This window comes from Amborella trichopoda, chromosome 3, assembly GCF_054954075.1.
Source record: "Amborella trichopoda isolate Santa Cruz 75 chromosome 3, AtrichopodaSantaCruz75HAP2 v2.0, whole genome shotgun sequence".
Classification (NCBI taxonomy): Eukaryota; Viridiplantae; Streptophyta; class Magnoliopsida; order Amborellales; family Amborellaceae; genus Amborella; species Amborella trichopoda.
Genome location: NC_142338.1, coordinates 46,173,345 through 46,194,238, shown reverse-complemented (window position 1 = coordinate 46,194,238; position 20,894 = coordinate 46,173,345). Strand labels below are relative to the sequence as shown.

The following is a 20,894-nucleotide window of genomic DNA, read 5'->3' as shown; positions in this document are numbered from 1 at the left end:
GGTAAGAGAATCTGGTCCCCAGTTCACAAAGTACCCTTATTCTCTCTATCTCACTCACTCCCACTAAACGAAAGACTCTTGGCATTAAGGCCTTGAAAGGCCATATTGCCAACAACAATCACTAAAACTCCGGTTGCACATTTCCACTTCGCTTGCCCAACTTTAATTCTATATGCAACATCTTCAATCTCTCCATTTTTCTGGATTATCGATCTAAGATATTGAAAGTGTGCTCTTTATGGTATTTCTGGGCCGTTAATCTTAACTGCTTCTTCGTCTCTACTACTCAATTGGATTCTCACAAGCACTCGGGCTCTATACTACTTAATTGGATTCTCCTAGCCCTGGATAATCGCAATTAATCATGAGCCATTCTAATTAAAATTCCTGACTAGGAAGTGACCCTCACACCTCCTCGGGAAATTGATTTCTCAAAATATAAACTCTTAGTGCCTCATGTACTAGGGGTAAGAGAATCTGGACCCCAGTTCACAAAGTACCCATATTCTATCTATCTCACTCACTCCCCACTAAGCGAAAGACTCTTGGGATTAAGCCTTGAAAGGCCATATTGCGAACAACAATCACTAAAACTTCGGTTGCACATCTCCACTTCTTTTGGCCAACTTTAATTCTATGTGCAACATCTTCCTCAATCTCTCCATTTTCTGGATTATCGATCTAAGATATTGAAAGTGTGCTCTTTATGGTATTTCTTGGCCGTTAATCTTAACTGCTTTTTCGTCTCTACTCCTATTATTACTAAACTTGCATTCCATATAATGTATCTTTGTCTGACTAATTTTAAAACTTCTAGATTCTAGAGCATCCCTCCAAAGTTTTAACTTTGTGTTGACACCTTTTCCTAATTAAAAACAGCAATGAGATCCAGATAATTGTATATGTAAAGGGTATATCCTGAATGCGTGGAGTTATCCTTCGTTTGATCTTTACTGAGGAATACCAACTACAAAGGATCTGTAGGATGCTTTGGAAGCAAAATATAGAGAGGAGAATGCTGGCAAAAGTATCTCATGAGAAGATATCTAAATTTTAAAATTATAGAGGAGTGATCGGTGTTGGTTCCAGTCTTTGATTTTCAAATTACAGCAAATGAAATTGGATTAAATGGTGTTTGTGGTGAGTATTATAGGCCCCACGCCCATTAAACCTACAATAATTGTTATGGATTATTGTTGTAAGATCATGCATTTCTTGTAATCTTGCATAATAGGTTGTGATAGTCATGTAACAATCATGACTATCCTATTCCTCTTCTAATGATCACAAATAGTTCCAGTGAGATGACCAAATAACATGTGGAATCCACTGAGACACAGCTGAATATGTACACAGGGAAAAAGAACAAGGGAAAATTTGATGTAAATGATAAGCCTCAAGTCATTGACTTGTCATGTACCCCTTCTCCTTTTCCTTTGTGGCCTTTAAGTTCAATTTGCCTATTGATGTAAGAAAAGAGAAAAGGATTTCTCATCCAATTAGTAAGCTTGTTTCTGATGCTTCACTTTCACCTTCCTTTCGTGCATACCTTTGCTATACTTCCTCTGTTACCATTCCCACCAAAGTTACGAATGCGTTGGCTCATCCACAATGGAAACAAACATGAAAGAGGAATTGATCGCCATAGAGAAGCAACGAACTTGCGGTATAATTGATTAGCCAAAAGGATAACATGCGGTTGGATGCAGGTGGGTGTTTACCATGAAGCACAAACCAGATAGTTTGATTGAGCGATGCAAAGCTTGTTTAGTGGTTTAGGGCAGTGTTTTAAGATGTGGGATGCGGCCCGATGTGTTGGCCTGGCCGATGCTGCTCGATGCAGTCCAGATGCGGGTGCATCACCACGATGCACTCACTAAGTATAAAAAAAATTCTAAAAAATATAAAAAACATATTTAATGTGTAGAGAAAATATGGAGGTGGTTTATGTGATTGTAAGTATTTGGTTTATTTATTAACTTCAAAAGTCTTAACTTTTGGCGATTTTGTATCCAGTATTTTCTAATAGAATTTAGAAATTTTGAAACTAGCTTTCATAAAACATTCAACAATTATAATCACTAATTTGCAACAACAAACGTTATAGTTACAAAATTAAAGTGTTCGAAAGTCATGCTCAAGACAGATCATCATCATTTCTCATGTCTTGAGATTCTAAATTTCAAATCCTACTAAGAGAAGTTATCTTGACAGTCTCCATGTACATCATCGTTATCACTATCATCCTCGGCAGCCTCCACATATTGTTCTTCTTTCTTGGTCTCCTCTGAGTCAGCCTCTTCTTCCTCCTCGACCTTTGGAGCTTATGTACGACTGGACCCAGCTCTACTCCTTTGTGCTCTAGTGTTAGGCCGTTCTTCGTCATTAGCCCCTTTGGCTAGGTCACCATCATTCCAAGTAAGATCCTCACCTGCAAACCCATATTCTGCTCGTGCATCCTTGGTCCACTCACTTGTGCAATCACTTTCAGTTTCATACAATTGAATAGGGTTGAGATCTATATGCTCTTGATACCTCGCTCTAAGCCGCTCATTATACCGCACATAAACCAAATCATTCAACTTCTTCTGCTCCAACCCATTATGTTTTTTGGAGCTATGGTAGAAAACAAGGAAAGAAGCAAAAGTATCAAGTTGTTTCTATTTTTTGCGTTTAAACTTCTTAGATAAGTTAGATTTTAGAATATTGTAATTAGAAATCTTAGAAATAAGGATTAAGGAACTTACATGCTCAAATACACTCGAATTGCATTAGCAACTTGATGAGCTACAAGTAAGACTTAATACTCGAATAGCGAGACGTTGTAGATTTGGTGTCTTGCTTCCGTAAAATGCCCAACATGCAGCTGTTTAACATTTTATAATTTATATTTTAAAGAAATATTTAATTATTTATATAAATGGAACTATGCATTGTACAAGTAAAAAACATTAAAACAAACAAAATAGAAATTAGAAAGGGTACGTTTGGCCTTTACCTGGATCTGTAGCGTCCCTGTTTTGTGTGGCAATCACTTTCTCAAAATTTCCCAATGCTAACTTGAACGTAACTCAATTCTTTGCTCTGGATCTCTTCTTGGATATCATTGTAAAAGATCAACTTCTCAAGTACATCTAAGAACCCACGATTTATTACACGATCAGACTCAATGGCTGGGTGCTTGTAGTGAAGAGATGGATTTAGAAGGTAAACGGTTGAATGGAGGTGCCTGTGAAGTTGGTTATCCCATCTTCTATCAATGATTCCAAGTATAACTTTGCATTTATTTTCATCATCCTTTACAACCTTTTTTATCTCTCCTCTTGCCTTAGTCATTGCCTCATGAATGTATCCCATGACGGGCTTCACTTCACCATCAACCAATCGAAGCACTCACTATGTCTAGCCACCTCCAATGTATGATATATCTGATTCCAAAAGGATGAGCGTAATTTGTTCAGCGTGTCTCCCATTCCGAGGCTTTGGCCACTTACTTTGACTCCATTGATTTATAATAGCAAATATGGTCCTCAAGGCATTTTTTTGCTTGCATAAGCTTTCAAGAGTGAGAATGATGTGGTGAATCTTGTGACACCTCGTTTCACTAATTCTCTTTTCTTTGTAAGACTCCTCATCTTGCTATGGACTATGGTGTGATTATAAATATATCCAACAACAAACATAGCTTTTGAAATCACCCCACTAAATAGAGATGTTGTACTTATTTCTTTAAGCATGCAATGAACACAATGAGCTGTGTAAGCAGTTTGAAACATATGCGTCCTCTCTAAAGAAAAAAACCGCCCAACTGCAGCGTAATAGGTATCATTGTCAGTTGCAATTTGTGCCACATGTTTCTCTCTAACAAATTCTACAATCTCATCCATCAAGTCACATAAGTTTGTAGCATTATATGACTTGTCTGATCCATCAATAGAGTTAACAAAAAAAGTATCTGTTGGACAGTTGACCAAAAAATTAATGAATGCCCACGACTTCCCATGGGACCATCCATCACAAATAATAGTTGCCCCATACTTATCCCATCTTTCTCTTTGAGAAAGCAAAATTTTGTTAACATGGGATACAACATTCTTCAATAAGCATAGTAGGATTAAGTCCTTGGCCAAATTGCCCAATTGCCTTGGACCATACATGCAAAACTATCGAGGCTTGTAGTATTAAAAGGAATATCAGCCATGTAAAACTACTTTGCAATATACTTACGTTCCTTCGTCTTCACTTCTTTCTTGTATCAATTTTTATTTGTGGCTTTTCCTCCTCTCCTAAACCATAATTTGGGGTTCGGGAGTGAAAAAGGTATCCTTTGACCCCTTGTAGAGATTGTTCTTTCTCCAATACTACCACCAATGTATATAACCCTCTCTCTTGACATTGGAATACCCCATTGCCTCATTCCAACTTCTAATATTTCCTCATCATTTTTATGATCATCAAATAATTGAATTTCATCAATAAGTTCTTATTGTATCATTTTTTTCTTTCTCTCTTTATTTTTTCAAGCTATCCATGTAAATTTTAATTTCCTTTTTTATCTCTTCGGTAGCTTGTGGGAATGCTCTTACATTCTCAGAAATATCGGTTAAGTGCTCTGTTTGTCGAAAAATACCCCCCATATACGTGTTTTCACAAAGCATACAAATCCTTGTTACTAAAAGATTGTGAAGAAGACATTGCCCCCAAATAAGTATTATTCTAGTTAGGAAAAGAAGATACAGATTTCTTGAAGCAAATATCAATTTCTTCTAGACCCTTGAAACTGTCGATTTATTGTCCAAACTTTGCCTAAACTTCATCAAATCAACGCCTAAAGGAAACAAATCAATGCACAAAGATCAACCAAGACGAAAATCTAAAGAATTTCACAAAAGTAAATTTCTGCCACTTTTTTTATTGATTTAATGAAGTAAAGGCCACAGATGTGGCTGTTTTTTGTTGCTACTGTTTCTCCCTTTTAAATCAAATACTTTATGAATGGAGTTGGGTCGTGATGGTCTCACCACCTATATGTCAGCTAAGGTCTAGGCTTCCATTCTCACCTAATGCTTTGAAAAACCACTAATGATTTCAAAAATGGGTAGGGGCTCGTCATCCCGACTGCATTACCCAAAAAAAAAACCCTTTTTTTGCGGTTCAAAAAGTCTAAAACACTCCTTCTTGAAGGGCTTTTTTTCACGTCACTCGTTAAGCGTGTACGTGGGCTATGCGGGAAGCGGCCACAAATGTGGAGAGATGAAATGCATCTCTCCAAATCACATATGTTCCCTCATGTGATGCAGTGCCCTGCGCATAACGCATTATACGGTGACGCAACTGCATTTTTAAATCATGTCAACATTTACATAGTTATATGGTGTTGAATATTAGGAAAGTTGCACTCTTGTAGCAAAATTGACATTAGTATGGGTACTATCATTTATTGTAGTAAATAGGAAATGGCCAGTTCAACAATTAACTTGAAGAATGCCTTCCTGGAGATCTACCAGAGGAAGTGTACATACTGATAATGTATGTAGATGCTATACCTGATGCATGCATTTCTTCATGGAGATCTACTATTATACAGACTCGTGCCATGGTACGGTTTGAATTCGGCCCCTCAGAAATAGATATCTCTCTTGGACTCTCACAAAAAGACTGCTTTTAGAATCCGCCTATGGTAACCTCCTTGTAATTATGCGTGTGGGATAGGGATTCTAGTTTTAAAGGCTAGAGTGACGGGAAAGATAGATAGGATAGAGAAAAATAACAGTGGGTTGATGACAATTTAGTTTAGAGGTAAAAAGAAGAAGATGATGAGATAGAAGAGGTGAAGATATGACCTGAGTATTGGGCAGCCTCCCTGTGTAACCTCTCCTAAGAGGTATTACCGGAGACAAGGGAAAGCAGCAGGCTCAAAGCCTTGGTACCCAGAGGATTTGGTAAGTGGAGTCGTGAGACTTAGCCCGTGACTATATCACTAACCCAAAGAGCCTCCTAAAAGTGATACAGTGAGAGAAGAGAAGAGAGTGAAGGAGATAAGAATCTCTCACAGCTCAAACACGATCTAACTCGATGGTTAGAGTAGTTTAACAATTAAAACTCTAAGAAAACTGTCTTAGGAGGACCCCAGCCTGAGTGATCGAACGCAAGAGAATCTAAGTCTCTTGCGACGCAAAACACTATGTGAACTCATGGTTAGAGCAACCGCCCAAGAGTTAGAACCCGAAAAAACTATCTCAGGTGGACCATGGCTCGAGTGCTCAAGGATCAGAGAAGAGACGAGTGAAGGGAGAGAATCAAGAAATAATGAAAAAAAGATGAGTGAATGAATGTGTGAATAAGATAAAATGGATGAAAGAAGAGGATATGAAGATCGATGAGTGAGGGATGGAGAGAGAGAGAGTGGAGTGAGAGAGTGAGAGAGGAGAATTAGAGGGAGCGTTGGCCAGCCTATGGCGCGGGTTTGTGTGTATAGGGAGGTAGATAGAGGTGATGAAAGAGAGAGGGATAAGGGGAGACGATGGACCCACTTATGGTGCGGGTCCATGGCTTAGGGGGAAAAGTATGGGTCAGAGAGGGTTGCCCGGTAGAGAGAGAGGGGTGAGAGGGTGCGTTAGAGAGATAGAGAAGCTAGAGAGACTCGCTTAGGGCTTGGGTCCGTGACTTAGGCGTGGGGGAGAGAGAATAAGGGAAAGAGAGGGAGATGGAGATGGGCCCGCCCTTGGTGTGGGTCCATGGCTTTTAGGAGAAATGAGAGAGTTACCAAAGAGAGAAAGAGAGAGAGCAAAGAGAGAAAGACATGGTGGAAGCTCGAGACCACCCTGGGTCTGTGTGGAGAGAGTGAGAGAGAGAGAGGGAGGAGAGCGACTGGACCTATAGTGGACTCGGCCCTAGGTGTGCCTTCGAGGATCTCTTTTGCATGCGCCTTAGAGAGAGATATTGGTCCTTATAGGTTGATAGAAAAACAGAGAGGGGGAAAGAGAGAGTGGACCTAAAGTAGACTCCGGCCTAGGTGCGTCTCTGAGGGTCCCTTTTGCATGCACCTAAGAGGGAGGTCTTGGTCCTTGTAGGTTGAGGCTAGGGTCTAGTCTCTAGTTGTATAGACTTAGGTGGGTTAGGATAACGTAAGGTGTATAGAAGTTAGGGTGTATGGATTTGGTCAGTGTGTATAGAAGGTAGGGTGTATAGAGTAGGCTAGGGTATAGGATAGACTAGGGTGTATGGATACTAAGGCATATCGGTTAGGCTCAGGTGTATGGAGGAAGGAAGCGTGTAAGAGAGCTAAGGTGTTTGGGGTAGGGTGTATGGCATGGGCTAGTGAGTTTGGAATAGGTTATGGTGTATGGAGTAAGATAGGGTGTATAGGGTAGGGAGTGTGGAGTTCTAGGAAATTGGAAGTTTGAGGTTATAGGGAGTCAGGAGTACCAAGGGTAGTTTCTCTTTGTAGCAATTATTTTTCTCTTTTCTCTCATTGAGTTCAGAATTGGATTCAAAGAAGAAGCCTAAGCTCTTAGAATACTGAAGCTCTTTCAATTGATTTACAAAACTCATTTACAAATGACTTCACTTTGCTTATTTTGAGTAATCTTAAAACATTAAGGGATACTCAAACCACTAGAATTGTTGGAAATTACACAATTAATGAAATAAACTATTAATCCCGTTTTTTGAACTAATGAGCAAAATACCCCTATGCACTTTTCATGAAATGACAAAACCATCCCTCCATGGGGGGTTGTTTGCCATTGCTAGGCGTCAGAAGCTTTTTCGGATGTTTTCGATGGCAAATTGAGCGGTTAAACGGCGTAGAATTGAATCTCGGATTCTGGGTTCTTCCTTGAAACTCCGTTTCAAGATGATCAAAAGGTTTGATCGCTCAAATTGCCGCTGGAAATGTCCAAAAAGCTATCGAGGCCAGGCAAAAGGTCCTTCATGGAGGTATAGTTTTGTCATCTCATGAAATTGTTTAAGGGTATTTTTGTCATTCGTTCAAAAATGAAATTAATATTTTATTTGGTTAATTGTGTAATTTCTAACAATTCTAATGTTATTGGATATCTACCTATCTTTAGGGGTTCCTCTATATAAGCAAAGTGAAGTCATCTGTAAATGAGTTTTGAAGATGAATTGAAAGGGCTGGAGAACTCAAAGAGTTTAAGCTTCGTCTTTTGCTCTTATCCCAAATACAAATCGAGGGAGAAGTAATTGCTAGAGAGAGAAACTACCCTTGGTACCCCTCACTCCCTAGAACTTCAAACGTCTAATTTCCTAGAACTCCAGATTCCTTACCCGATACGCGCTATCATACTCCATGCGCCTTAACCTGTGTCATACTCACTAGCCTACTCTATACACCTTAGTTTCCATATACCCTAGTCTATCCTATACCTTAGCTTACTCTATACACCTTACCTTCCGTACACCCTAGCTTAATCCATACACCATAGCTTCCTTACACCTTAGCTTATCCCAACCCATCAATGTCCATACACATGGTGCCTAGACCCTAGCATTAGCCTACCAAGACCTCTCTTTAAGGTGCATGCAAAAGGGACCCTCGAAGGCGCACTTAGGCCCGAGTCGACTTTAGGTCCACTCTCACTCCTCCCTCAATCTCTCTCTCTCTCCACTGGGACTCAGGGCAGGTCCAAGCTCCCACCCTCCCTTTCTTTTTTTGTTCTCTCTTTCTCTCTTTGTTTGCACTTTGTCTCTCCACTCGGACCCAGGGCATTCGAACTCTCTCACTCTATTTCTCTTGCTTTCGCTCTCTCTCTCTCGCTCATGCCACAGACCTGTGCCATAGGCGAGTCCGTCCCTCCTCTCTGTCTCGCACCCTCTCATGCACTCATAGTCACGTACCCATGCCCTAAGCGAGTCCGTCTACCCTCTATCTGTGTGTGTGTGTGTCTCTCTCTCTCTCGCACCCTCTCACCCCCTCCTAGTCACAGACTTGCGCCATAGGCAGGTTCGTCCCTCCCTCTCTATCGTTTTACCCTCTCTCATCCTAATTCTTCCCCCTAGCCACAGACTCGCGCCATTGGTGGGTCCGTCCTCTCCCCTTATCCCTCTCTCTTTCATCACCTCTATCTATCCCCAGACACGGACTTACGCCAAAGGTGGGTCCGCCTTATTTCTTCATCTCTCTAATTTCTCACTCTTTTACTCCACTCTTTCTAACTCCCATCACCTCATCCATCCTTATCTATTCTCTCTCCCATCCAATATATCTTTCTATAACCTCTCATTCACCGACTCTCGTTTCATTACTTCTTCACTTTTCTCTTCGTTCACCTGTGATCACTCGAGCGGGGTCCTCCTGAGATAGGTTCTGAGGGTTCTAACTCTTGGGTTGCTGCTCTAACCATCAAGTCACATAGTTTTTTGAGTCGTAAGAGACTTGGATTCTTTTGTGCTCGATTACTTGGGCTGGGGTCCTTCTGAGACAGTTTTCATAGAGTTTTAACCCTTTAACTACTCTAACCATCAGGTTACATAGTGTTCGAGCTGTGAGAGATTTCTATCTAATTCAGTCTCTTTCACGCTCCTCTTCTCTCACTTGATCACTTTTACTAGGCTTTTCGGGTTAGTGACATAGTCACGGGCTAAGACCCGCGACACAACTTCCTGAACCCTTCGGGTACTAAGGTTATGAGCCGAGTACTTTCCCTTGTCTCCTGTAATACTTACTAGGAGAGGTTACGCTTGAATGCTACCCGATTCTCGGGTCATACCTTCCATTCTCCCCTATCCTCTTCTTCTACTTCTTATCCATGCGAGCATATTGACGAGATCTAGCTTGCGTCCTAATTTAAGCATATTTGGACTCAAAATGAGCAAGTTATGAGCATTTAAAATTCATCTCGAAATGAGTAAACACAGTTTCCATAAATGGAAACTGGTTCACTGAGGATGCATTGCAATTGTGTAAAACCCACTATTTTTTGGTAAGTTAGGCCCAGAATGGTCTTGGTTGGTCCGATTGAGCCAAAATTGGTATCTAGGGGTTTTTCGACGTTTCAGATCCAATGGCGGTGGTCTGATAGAGTGATACTCTTTTAAGATCCAAAAAATGGGGTTGTTGTAATGTGGTACATTTTCTGCATGATAGGAACTGAATTTGAAAATCGAGTTTTGTCTTGATTGTCTCAAAACTTGTCAAAACGCAACGAAACTTTATGGGTGTTCTTAAGGCATCCAAAACTACCTTCTCATGCAATTTGAAGCCATATTTACATTTCCTCTGAGGTCACCCAATGTCAGTTATATTTCTACAGTGTTCTCGTGGTATGGTGTCGTTTTTGGCACCGTCGAGGCCAGATTACTACCGGCTCTCTCTTTATGCGTCTCGGGGATTTAAGTACGTCAAAAATGATGTATAACACTAGACATTGGAGGTTGTTCGTCTCAAAGAAAGTATACCCTCGATCTCCTCAATGACATTGGAATTCTTGGAACCAAACCGGCAAAATCTTCCATTGAGGTTGGCCACAAATTGTATGATCCATTGTCAGCGCCTTTTAGTAATCCTGATGTATATTAGGGATTAGTGGGTAGACTTACTTATTTGACAATTACATAGCTTGACATTTTATATGTTCTAACCGTGGCAAGTCCTTCCATCACGTGGATGTTGTTTATCCTATTTTACGATTCTTGTAATCTGCTCCAAGGAGAGGGCTACTTTATATCGATCATGGTCACCTTTATGAACGTCTTTATGATGCTGATTAGGTAGGTGTTTTCTTGATAGATGACCTGCCATTGGCTACTTAATGATTGTGGGTGGTGACTTAGTCACCTGGAAGATTAAGAAGCAGTGTTGTAGCACAGTCTTCAACATAAGCCCAGTATCAAGCAATGCAAGTGCTACATGTGAAATTATTTGGCTCCGTTCTCTTCTTACGGAGATGGGTGTTAATGTGTCAGCTCGTATTTCTCTATATTGTGAAAATCTAGTGGCGATCTATATTGCTTCAAAATCTTGTATTTCATTAAAGAACCTTGCATACTGAAGTCGATTGTCAGTTTGTTAACGAAAAGGTCGCTTTGAAGACAATATGTGCTCCATTTGATCGATCTGGGAATCAATTGGTATACATACCAAGGCCTATAATTGAGTTGACCTACCTGTATGCATATGTACTAAGGCCTATAGTTGTCACAATCTTGAAACAGTCATGCATAATGTACCATAGGGATCTTTGTATGTAAATATGAAATAGTTTTAAGTCTTAGTTGGTCTCCAAAGCCCACGTAATTGAAGGTTCGAAGAATAAAAATCCATGGGCAAAAAAAGGAATCAAAATTGAAGAAAAGAAAGAAGTGAAGAAAGAATAAAAGAAGGATAACAATGTTCCAAAAGCAAAGTCACCTCAAGACAAGGGTAAGAAATTCGTGGTATCCTATTTATGTGGTAAAGCCAGCCATGCGCAGAAATTTTGTAGAATTTGAAAGAAGCTGGGTCATGCCAACAGGGCAAAAGAAAGATTTGTTGCATGATCTTGAAGTTAATGCGTTATGGGGCATTACAGAATGGTGGGTGGACTCTGGAGGCATCAGACATGTTTTTAATAATAAAAACATATCCATGAGTTCTAAAATGGTGGGCAGGAATCTGTCAAACTTATTTTACATAACGAAAAAGGCAACTCTTATTTTTTGCTTATTGTTGATTCCTTTTTCTTCATGGCATGGTAGATTGAGTCATGTTAGTTGTCATGGTTTGAAGAAAATGAGTACTTTAGGCCTTATTCCTAGGTATAAAAATCTGGAAAATACTTTGTGTGATGTAGTGACCTTAATTATCATGTTTTGAAAAAAATGAGTACTTTAGACCTTCTGAAGTAAGAAAATTTCAATCAAAGATCATAAGGCATAGTGTTGTTTGTGATCGGAGAGAAATACATGAAAGAGTATGGATATGTATAATTCCAAAGTATAAATTCAAAAAATTTTGTCTTTATTAATAACTTGTGTTTTCTACATACAATTGCCACAATACAATGCATAAATAAACCTATTATAGTCGAAGATCTTTAAATCTTATTGCCAAAATAAACTTTATTCAAAGAACTGAATTCAATCTTACAATAAGTAATTCTGAAACAAATACGAGTCAAGAACGAAAAGTAAACAAAATATGGAAGACTTACTAAATCTTTGCCTAGGGTTACCCCCTTAGGACTTAGCCCACCCCATACTCGATTAGCAAATTGATGGTGTACTTGTTCATTTGGTCCAATTCCATCCATTGAACCAAGAAAAATCTCTGGAATAGTCTATCACTAAACTATGGGTTGAGAGCATAGGTTGTAACAATTGAGGTTTCTTAGGAGCCCTTTTTAAACTTTGGGCCATGGCATTGTGTGGCACCTCCCTTGACCTACTCTAGGATTGGTTTTTATTTTCTCTGTGTTCTATGTGGTGCGTGCCACCCCTTGGTCTTTTGGGTGGTGTATGGCACCTCAGAGAGAGAGAGAGAGAGAGAGAGGTATAAGAAACCAAGGTACTTAGAATGCGGAGGCTTCCCTCATTATATAGGCATTAAGGGCCCTAGGGTGTCCTATTTAGATTAGGATTTTATTTGACCAAAGTATTTTGTGGTAATCTGTGAGGTGAGAGAGAAACAAATCAAATCCATCCATCCCTAAAATTAGCCATCATGCTTTGGGAAGGAATCCATCCTAAATTTGTGACCCATATCCACTTCTAGTCAATCTAGAATAGGACCAATCATACCTCAACTCCTATTTTGACTAGAATTTCTTTTTTCTCACAAAGAGATTGTTGAAATTCAAAGTTAAGAGAGTCTTGGTCCAAATTCAAAGATTGAAAGAATATTCAATACATCCACAATTTTCTCACAATGTCTTTCCTTAAGATTTTTTCCAAAATTTCTTGTAACAAACTAAATATTTTCCAAATCTTAGTTGATTCCCCACGAGATCTTCCAAATTATTAGGAAACATGTGTGGCATGTGGCCCATGTGGGCTCGAAGTCCCACCCCGTGTGTTCCCAAATATGATGGGGCTGGATCCTTGGGCACCCCACATGGGTTCCACTCCCCTATAAGTTCTAGAATTTTTCAAAACGCCCGAGCGTTTTAAACAATTTAAACAAATTATGAAAGTCTGAAAATATTAAATAACACATGAAAATAAATAAGTTCAAAACAATATTTCTGAAGTTTTAGTTTTTTTTTAAAACATTCTGAAATATCTCTAGAAATTGATCGGTAATAGGTCGAAAAAAGTGATTGTTAAGGCACATCAGCAGAGCCAGGATTTGTGATCCACAACTATCTTCTCAAACCAACCCAGTGGGACTCATGACCCACAGTCAAAGCTGGCCAATAAATAGTGAAACCACTGTTCTAGTATGTGAATTAAAGGTTCCCCTCTTATGAGCAAAGCCAGATGCACTTATCACTATAGTAAGGGTGGCAACAGGTCGGGTTCCAGTAGGGTCGGATCAAGACTTGAACCCGAAAATCATTTATGGGATTTGAACCCTGACTCAGACTTGAAGTTATCGGACTCGAATTTGGACCTGACTGAACTTGATTCAAAAAGGAAAAAAATTATATATCATCATCATCATTGCTTTTTCCCAAATAATTGGGGTTGGCAACACGAATCTTGGTTTGCCATTTTGCTCAATTAAAGTCCATACCCTCAATGAGGCCATATGTCAACCCTGACCCGGACTCGAATCTGGACCTTACTGGACTTGATTCAAAAAGGCAAAAAAATTATATATCATCATCATCATTGCCTTTTCGCAATTAATTGGGGTTGGCAACATGAATCTTGGTTTGCCATTTTATTCAATTAAAGTCCATACCCTCAGTGAGGCCATATGTCCCCATATCTTTCCGAATTACTTCCAACAATGTCCTTTTGGTCCTAACCTTTACCTTTTTAAATCCTTCCATTTGAAGTATTTCACACCTCTTAATAGGTGTTGTACTTGGTTGGCACCACACATGGCCAGCTCACTTAAGTCTACTCTCTTTGATCTTACCGTCTATTGGTGCCACACCTAAATTCTCCTGATTGAGTTCATTTTGATTTCAAGCAAATATATATATATATATATATATATATATATATATATATATATATATGTATAAATATTATATTAAATATTTACATGTATTATTTAAATATGGAAAAAGTTTATGTAGAGCCGAGGCTCTATACAATCAAATTTGAGCCTACCTCTAAATGTTTACTAGAAGAAGTTGTTTTGATACCCAAATATCAACAAATTGATCATCTCGACATCAAGATGCATCGACATGAAAAAAAATTGTGGTCCCAAAACTATTATTGGAATTTGGCCGCAATATTAGAAAAGCTATGATTTTAAAGATCTTCAAAAGTGCGACTTGAAATTCTTTTGACTCAATTTTAGTTAGGGCGGTTGTTTCTTGTGAATGAACTCACCGGTACCGAATTATATCTTGGAACCTTTTCAGGTTAGCGGCATTTATCACTTCGAAGAAAGCGAGTTTTTTTTGTCCAGATATCGATCTATCAGCCTCCCCAATTTTTTGAAACAAGATCTAACTTCCATTGACTTTTGAATTTTATACTCATATTTGACTTTTGCTTAGGGGAATTCAGACAAACAAATTTGATTTAACAGTAAGTAAAACCAACTTGTTTGAGTATGGTGTAAAAAGGTAAACAACGCCTGTTGGGCTGCTTTTTGGTTTTTTAATTTTCTGCAAAAGAATACCCTACTAAAGGGGTGGTTATCAGAAACCACCACCTTATATTACATACTGGTTCTTCTTAAGGAGAGAAGAATATTAAAAGAAATAATGAGAAAACTGCGTTGCATATGTATAAGGAGAAACCGATATGTTTCTAGTTCAACTGGGAAATATAATGGCTGAGGGTACTTTGAAATCCATTGCCATCTTCTTGTAATTTTTTTTCTGCCTTAAATCTGTGTTAGTTAATCTTACTCGTTTCTCCATTTGTTTGATTTGAACCGTCTGTTTTTTTTTTTTTTACCATGAAGTAAAGTATCACTATTCCTGTCAGTCGTGACATCTGCATTTCAGGTAGAGAACCAAAACAAACTCAACAGAGCACGGTTGGAGTCCCTAAATGAGGGATGCGAGAATCTTTATGTTGCTGCAAATGTTCTTGAAAAGGTCTCTCTTTCTGTTTCTCTCTCTTCAACTTTTAGATTGATAGTGGCTACTTCATGAAGTATTGTCCTGATTCAGTGAAGCTCTAGAATTTGTTGTCATGAACAAGTTTAGCTTAGGTTGTTTATGAGTGCGCTACTAATGGTTGCTTCTGTTTCTTTTAACTTTGCAGTGGAACTATTCAAATGTAGAATATGGACTAATGCGGGAGGAGTGGAAGGTGTCTTAAATGAAGTTAAAAACGCTCACTGCAGAATCCTGCACCCTTGTTCTTGTAGTATCCATAGCAGTCCTGTCTATAGATGATTTGTTAATTCAGCTACTGTGGTCTTCCTTGTTAAACAAGCAGTAGAACTATGGTTCCAAACATATAGAGAGAGAGAGATTGAGCTTTTTTTGTTAGCTATAGCATGAGTCCATAAAGAAACGTTGCAGGTATGTTTCAGAATGTAAAGTACAGTGATTTCCTGCGCTCGAATTGTTGTCATTCCAGCTCTTTGTAATTTTTGTTATTGTAGTTGACAATGGCTAGATGGTTTTTCCATCCTTTAAACCCTTGGAAAAATGAATATTGTACGTTTTTTGTGCGTGAGAGAGAGAGAGAGAGGGAGAGAGAGGGGAGCATCTTGAATAAATCGGTGGTAAGATAGTGTAAAATAGCTGTACATCTGGATCAAAGTTTCAAAAATTAGCTGTTTGAGTTGGAATGCAAAAGTGGTACTAGGACTGGCAGGTAGCTGGTATGATCGCGTCGAACTTGGGATTGAGCCATATTAGCTTAAAAATTGTATAAAAAATATTCTAGTACTGTTGCTTTTAGAATTAATAAAGGTCCTAAACTTATTTATACATTTTAAAGTTAATTTTTATTTTGTTTACATTTTTGTCTTTTTTCTCTTAAATTGGCCAAGATAGCGGAGCCTAGCCACCAACTTTGCCGATTGTACTCGAAAACCAGCGGGTGACAAGTTTGACCCACAAGTCTGATATTTCAAATGACAAATCGAATATAGTTTGCTATTTTTGCCTTTTGAAATCATTGAATTTTGAAGAACTTGTAATGATAAATGTTTTGTGTTTTATTGGGACTTTAGGTACCCTCTCACTTGAGTTACAATGGATTTAAGAATTTCCATGAATAAACAAAGTTTTAGTCCCTTGTTTCGGTCGTTGATATGGTGTAGTGTGGTCCTATGGCAATGGACTTGCTAATTAAACGGTGGGTGGACCTAGACCATTGAACTCAATGGGGTTGTGAACTAAGTAGGACTACCCAATTCATAGGGGCCTAGCCTTGATCATCCAACTCAATCAAGAGAAGTGATATGCCAAACTCAAGTGGTGAGATCCAAATCCTCGAAAAGAGGGGGATGGTGATAACTGATTGTACAATTGATTATTGTTCTTTTTTTTTTATGCATCTCTTATAGGATTTCGTTATAGAGATGAATTTTTATTCATTTGATGTGCACGGAATATGTGAACCAAAAAGCACTAGAAGATCTCGCCTTTTACGAAGAAAACTATAGAGAGATATGCCCAATACAATTTTCTTTGAAGTTATGTTAGGGTACTCCTACGCATTGCTATTTTCTTAATGCACTCTAGCATTTGTTGATGTCTATTGTCCTTATTTTATATACAAAGTTTTTCCAGCGAGGGCATTTTTTATCAATAGGAAAGGTAGAATATATATTTATCTAAAAAACTAGTAGCATTCTATTTGTGGTGAAAACTAATTAGTGCTCGATATAGGTGATGTCATACTTTATGTAGATGTATATAGGTTAGAATTTCATGATTCTCAGCGTGAGCATATTTGATAACAAATAATTTTATATATGGAAATTCGAAGTTTTAGATTTTATAGGTCTTCTATATTCGTTAACAAGTGCTCCAAGAAATTCAACTTTAAGAGGTTTGGGTTATCAAAAAGGAGAACCTGTTGGTTGATGTTCACTTGTTTTGTTTTTGGCCGTCCATAACTGTGCCCTCTATTTAGCTTTTTTTAACTCCTTTCTAAAGGACAAGCTTTTTATGCTTTCCCTGCAGCATAAAACTTTTATTATATTGCCCCTGTCCAACCGTTCATTCTAATCGGATGGCTTAGATGGCCCCAATCACAATGTCACCCTTTAGACCTTTTTATTTTTAATATATTTTATACAAATGGGCGTTTAATCATCTCTTGAACTCGCACCTATTAAAACTTTTAAAACAATATTATCAATAAAATAAAATGATTAAAATATCCCTGACAGTTTTAGGGGTATTTTGTTCTTTGTATTTTTATCAATATCATTTTATAAGTATTTATTTAGGTGCGCCCCATTGAAGTGATGGTGCTTACTAAATTTCATACATATAGTTAGTGAAAAAAAATTATAAATAAAATACTCTGAGACATCAGATCTAGATTAATTGATTAGTAGCTCGCTTGATTTTATTTGTACCCCTGGATGATGCAGTAGAAGAATAGAAGCCCTTGCCATTGTAAAACCATGCCATTTCTCTCTAGCTGTACTCCTTCTCTCCTACTTCTTTCTATCCTTATATGAGTCCTCTATTTTTCGAACTCCTTGATCTGTATTAATGCCTTTTCTCTCACTCTCATATGCCTTTTCTTGCTAACCACTCCTTTTTCTCTCAGCTCCTCTTTTTAATAGTGTAATTTCTCTCTCTCTCTTAACATGGCCCCTCTCTCTCTCTCTAAATTTTCTATTTAAATGTATCCTTTTTTATTCTAACCCCATTATGGCATGGGATATACTCTTTCTCTCTCAAAGCATATCTGAGGAGCCTAATATCTAAATTTGACAACTTCCAAACATGTTATCAGTAAGTATTTCAGAACTGAAATCAATGTCAATTAAACATGAACTTGATGTCAACCGGCCTAGTTCTCGTCTGGTCGAATTGCTATTCCGGACCGAGTTTAAATCGTATTTCATATAAGACAGAAAATTTATAATGCCCCTAAGATGATAACCTACCATTCTGGGGAGATGGGGAACTATGTGAAAAACCCAACCCCAACCAACCTGGAGCTCAGGTCCATTCCAGTCATGACTTTTAGTAACTTTAGTTTAAAAATTTAAATTGAATGACTGGAACACACTAAAAAAGCACTCTTAAATTCAGCTAAACTGTTAATGCTCCAAAATGTTATTCTTCTTGGGTGAATCTGGTCGAAAGTTCAAAATAACTAATAACAAAAAATAACTTTTTTTGGGGAAGAAAAAATTAGAAATATCAGAAAAAGCTTATTGTAACAGATGAACATGTGCTTTAGAAAGCCATGGATAAATCTTATGAAAACAGTATTTTTGCATCAAATGAAATTTCAGTGGAACCTCATCTAATGTTAATCGTGGTCCCCAACTGCCCAAATTTCATTCATGAAATCGTTAGAAAGCTATCTCAATGCAATTGGGTTCCCTAGGGGTTGGGATTTGATTAAAAGTAGGAGACATTGACGATGAGAAAGAAGGATGAGGTTTCTATAAATCCTACGCTTTAGGAAAACAAACGAAAGCCTCATTTCAAATCCTAATCCAGGAAGTACTTTTGGTAATGGAAGTTTCTACGATAGCTCTAAAATCAATTTTTAATATCAATAATAAAACTTAAAAATAAAAAAAATGGTACAGATCATTCGGATCTGTGAGCACTTATTTTTAGCGTAAAATGGACGGTTTAGATAATTTGTTACGATATACATTATTTTTAGAGTTGAAATCCTAATTTTTTTTCACAACCCTAATGTTCAAGTTGAGAAGATTGATGTGAAGGTCTTTTAATGCTTGACTTGCAATTGTCGATGAGTTATGTAGTAATGATTTACTTATTTTGATGGAGCTGCAGCCCACCAAATAAATTTTCATAAATTAATAAAGGAAAATGGTTTGATAAGGATGCATGCCTATCAAAATACGTAAACCTAACTTATCAAAAATTGCAATTCAAGTGTCGGAAAACCTTTACATCGATCATCTCAATTTGAAGATTATGGTTGTGCAAAAAAATTAGTATTTCAAATTCTAAATATGGTGTGTATATTGTAGTAATAAATCATTTAGATCATCCCTTTTGCCCTAAAAATTATTGTTAATAGATCTGCAAGATCTATAGCATTTTATGAGTTTCAAATTCTATTGTTGGTGCTGCAAATTAATTTTAGAGCCATCATGAAGATTTTCGATGCTGAAATTGCTTTCCAAATGATGATTTGAGGCGAGGTTTTATATATATATATATATATATATAAAATCAATGATTTCATGCAACCATATAGTAATATGATGTAACAACATTAAAAAACCATCTTATAGCCATTTGTTTGATCTAAAATTTAAAATATACATTTTAATGAGCAATCGTAAAAAAATAAAAAATTCAAAACACAATCTAGAAAGTATTTTTTTTAGCCCAATTAACATAGGCCGATCATTTCTGTGAGATGCTTAGATCTAGGTCTTAGAGGGATTTTTTCATTTCTAATTTATTTGAATCACTTTATTATCATTAGATGAACAATGTTAAAAAAGAAAAATATGATTTTGAGTTTATAAAGGCTATGATATTGAAATTCACAAAATAAATGGTCTAGATTCGTTTTTGGAGTGGACTCATTTTGACCATATCTAGGGTTCAAATTGTATTTTTTTTTGGGGATTGATTATTGAGATAAAGAGAGTGTGTGTGTAAAATTTGGGGTCATACAAATACCACAAACATGGTTTTATAGAAGTGTCGTTTCATTATACTATGATACAACCGTTGCATTGGATCATTGCTCTCTCTCTCTCTCTCTCTCTCTCTCTTTCTATATATATATATATATATATATATATATATATATATATATATATATATATAAGTCTTTCCAACGCCTATAGGCCAAAATGAACAGTGATTTCGTCTACCTTCATCACTGTCCAAATTTCATCGCGTGGTCACGATTGTTTGATAGTATTTAATTTTAATTGTTTTTCTACAAATTAGAATGATCTGAAATTTAAAGAATATGTACATCTTAATGAGGCACATCTAATAAAAATATAAAACAAATTATAAAAAAATAAATTGACCAAAATAGCCCTGAAACATTTCGGGGATATTTTGGTCAATGTTTTTCATGTAAAATATTTTTTGTATAATTTTCGCAGATTCCCCTATTTTTGATAAATAGACGCTCCAAATTTCAGATCATCCTGATTTTTAGAAAAAAAATGAAAAATAAAACACTACCAGACAATCGTGATCTCGTGATGAACTTTGGAAGATGATTAGGGTTGGCGAAATCACTATTCATTTTTGCCTATAGGCGTTGGTTTCTAAAGTTGCAACCTTAAACAATTCAATTAAGACGCACCTACAAATGTTGTCATAACATATAATTTTTGTTTTAAAAATTCATAGGACTATCTAAAAAACTATTTTTAAATCGAATTATAAACTACTCTTAAACTTCAAAAATGGTTAAAATAAAGTAGATCTATAAATATATGAAATTCTTGAAAATGAACAGCCTAGATAATGTTTTGCAAGGTGCATTATTTTTAAGACTCAAAATTTTTCTTTTATTTATTATTATTATTATTTCTTTTTTCATATTTATTCATCTCGATGTCAAGATGATCAATAAATGGATTTTTTAACATTAAAACAACCTTTTATGATGGACTTTTGAGGTACATGTGTAATTCTACATTTTAGGGTTGACCT

General features: G+C 37.2%; 1 protein-coding gene across 6 annotated transcripts in view; it reads left to right on the top strand.

Moving 5' to 3' along the window:
* Positions 1 to 15,744, top strand: part of EMB3006 (embryo defective 3006) — a 40,933-nt gene extending 25,189 nt beyond the window's left edge. For 3 of the 6 annotated variants that reach the window (XR_016051342.1, XM_011628706.3, XM_088860926.1), the window contains 2 exons: positions 15,078 to 15,170; positions 15,340 to 15,744. Coding sequence is in view for 4 of the 6 variants with exons in the window: in XM_011628706.3 (XP_011627008.2) it covers positions 15,078 to 15,170; positions 15,340 to 15,396 (150 nt within the window). In the remaining 2 variants the exon portion in view is untranslated. The remainder of the gene's footprint in view (positions 1 to 15,077; positions 15,171 to 15,339) is intronic. The other 3 variants (XM_020673331.2, XM_088860927.1, XR_016051341.1) reach the window with 2 other exon arrangements.
* The last annotated feature ends 5,150 nt before the right edge of the window (positions 15,745 to 20,894 follow it).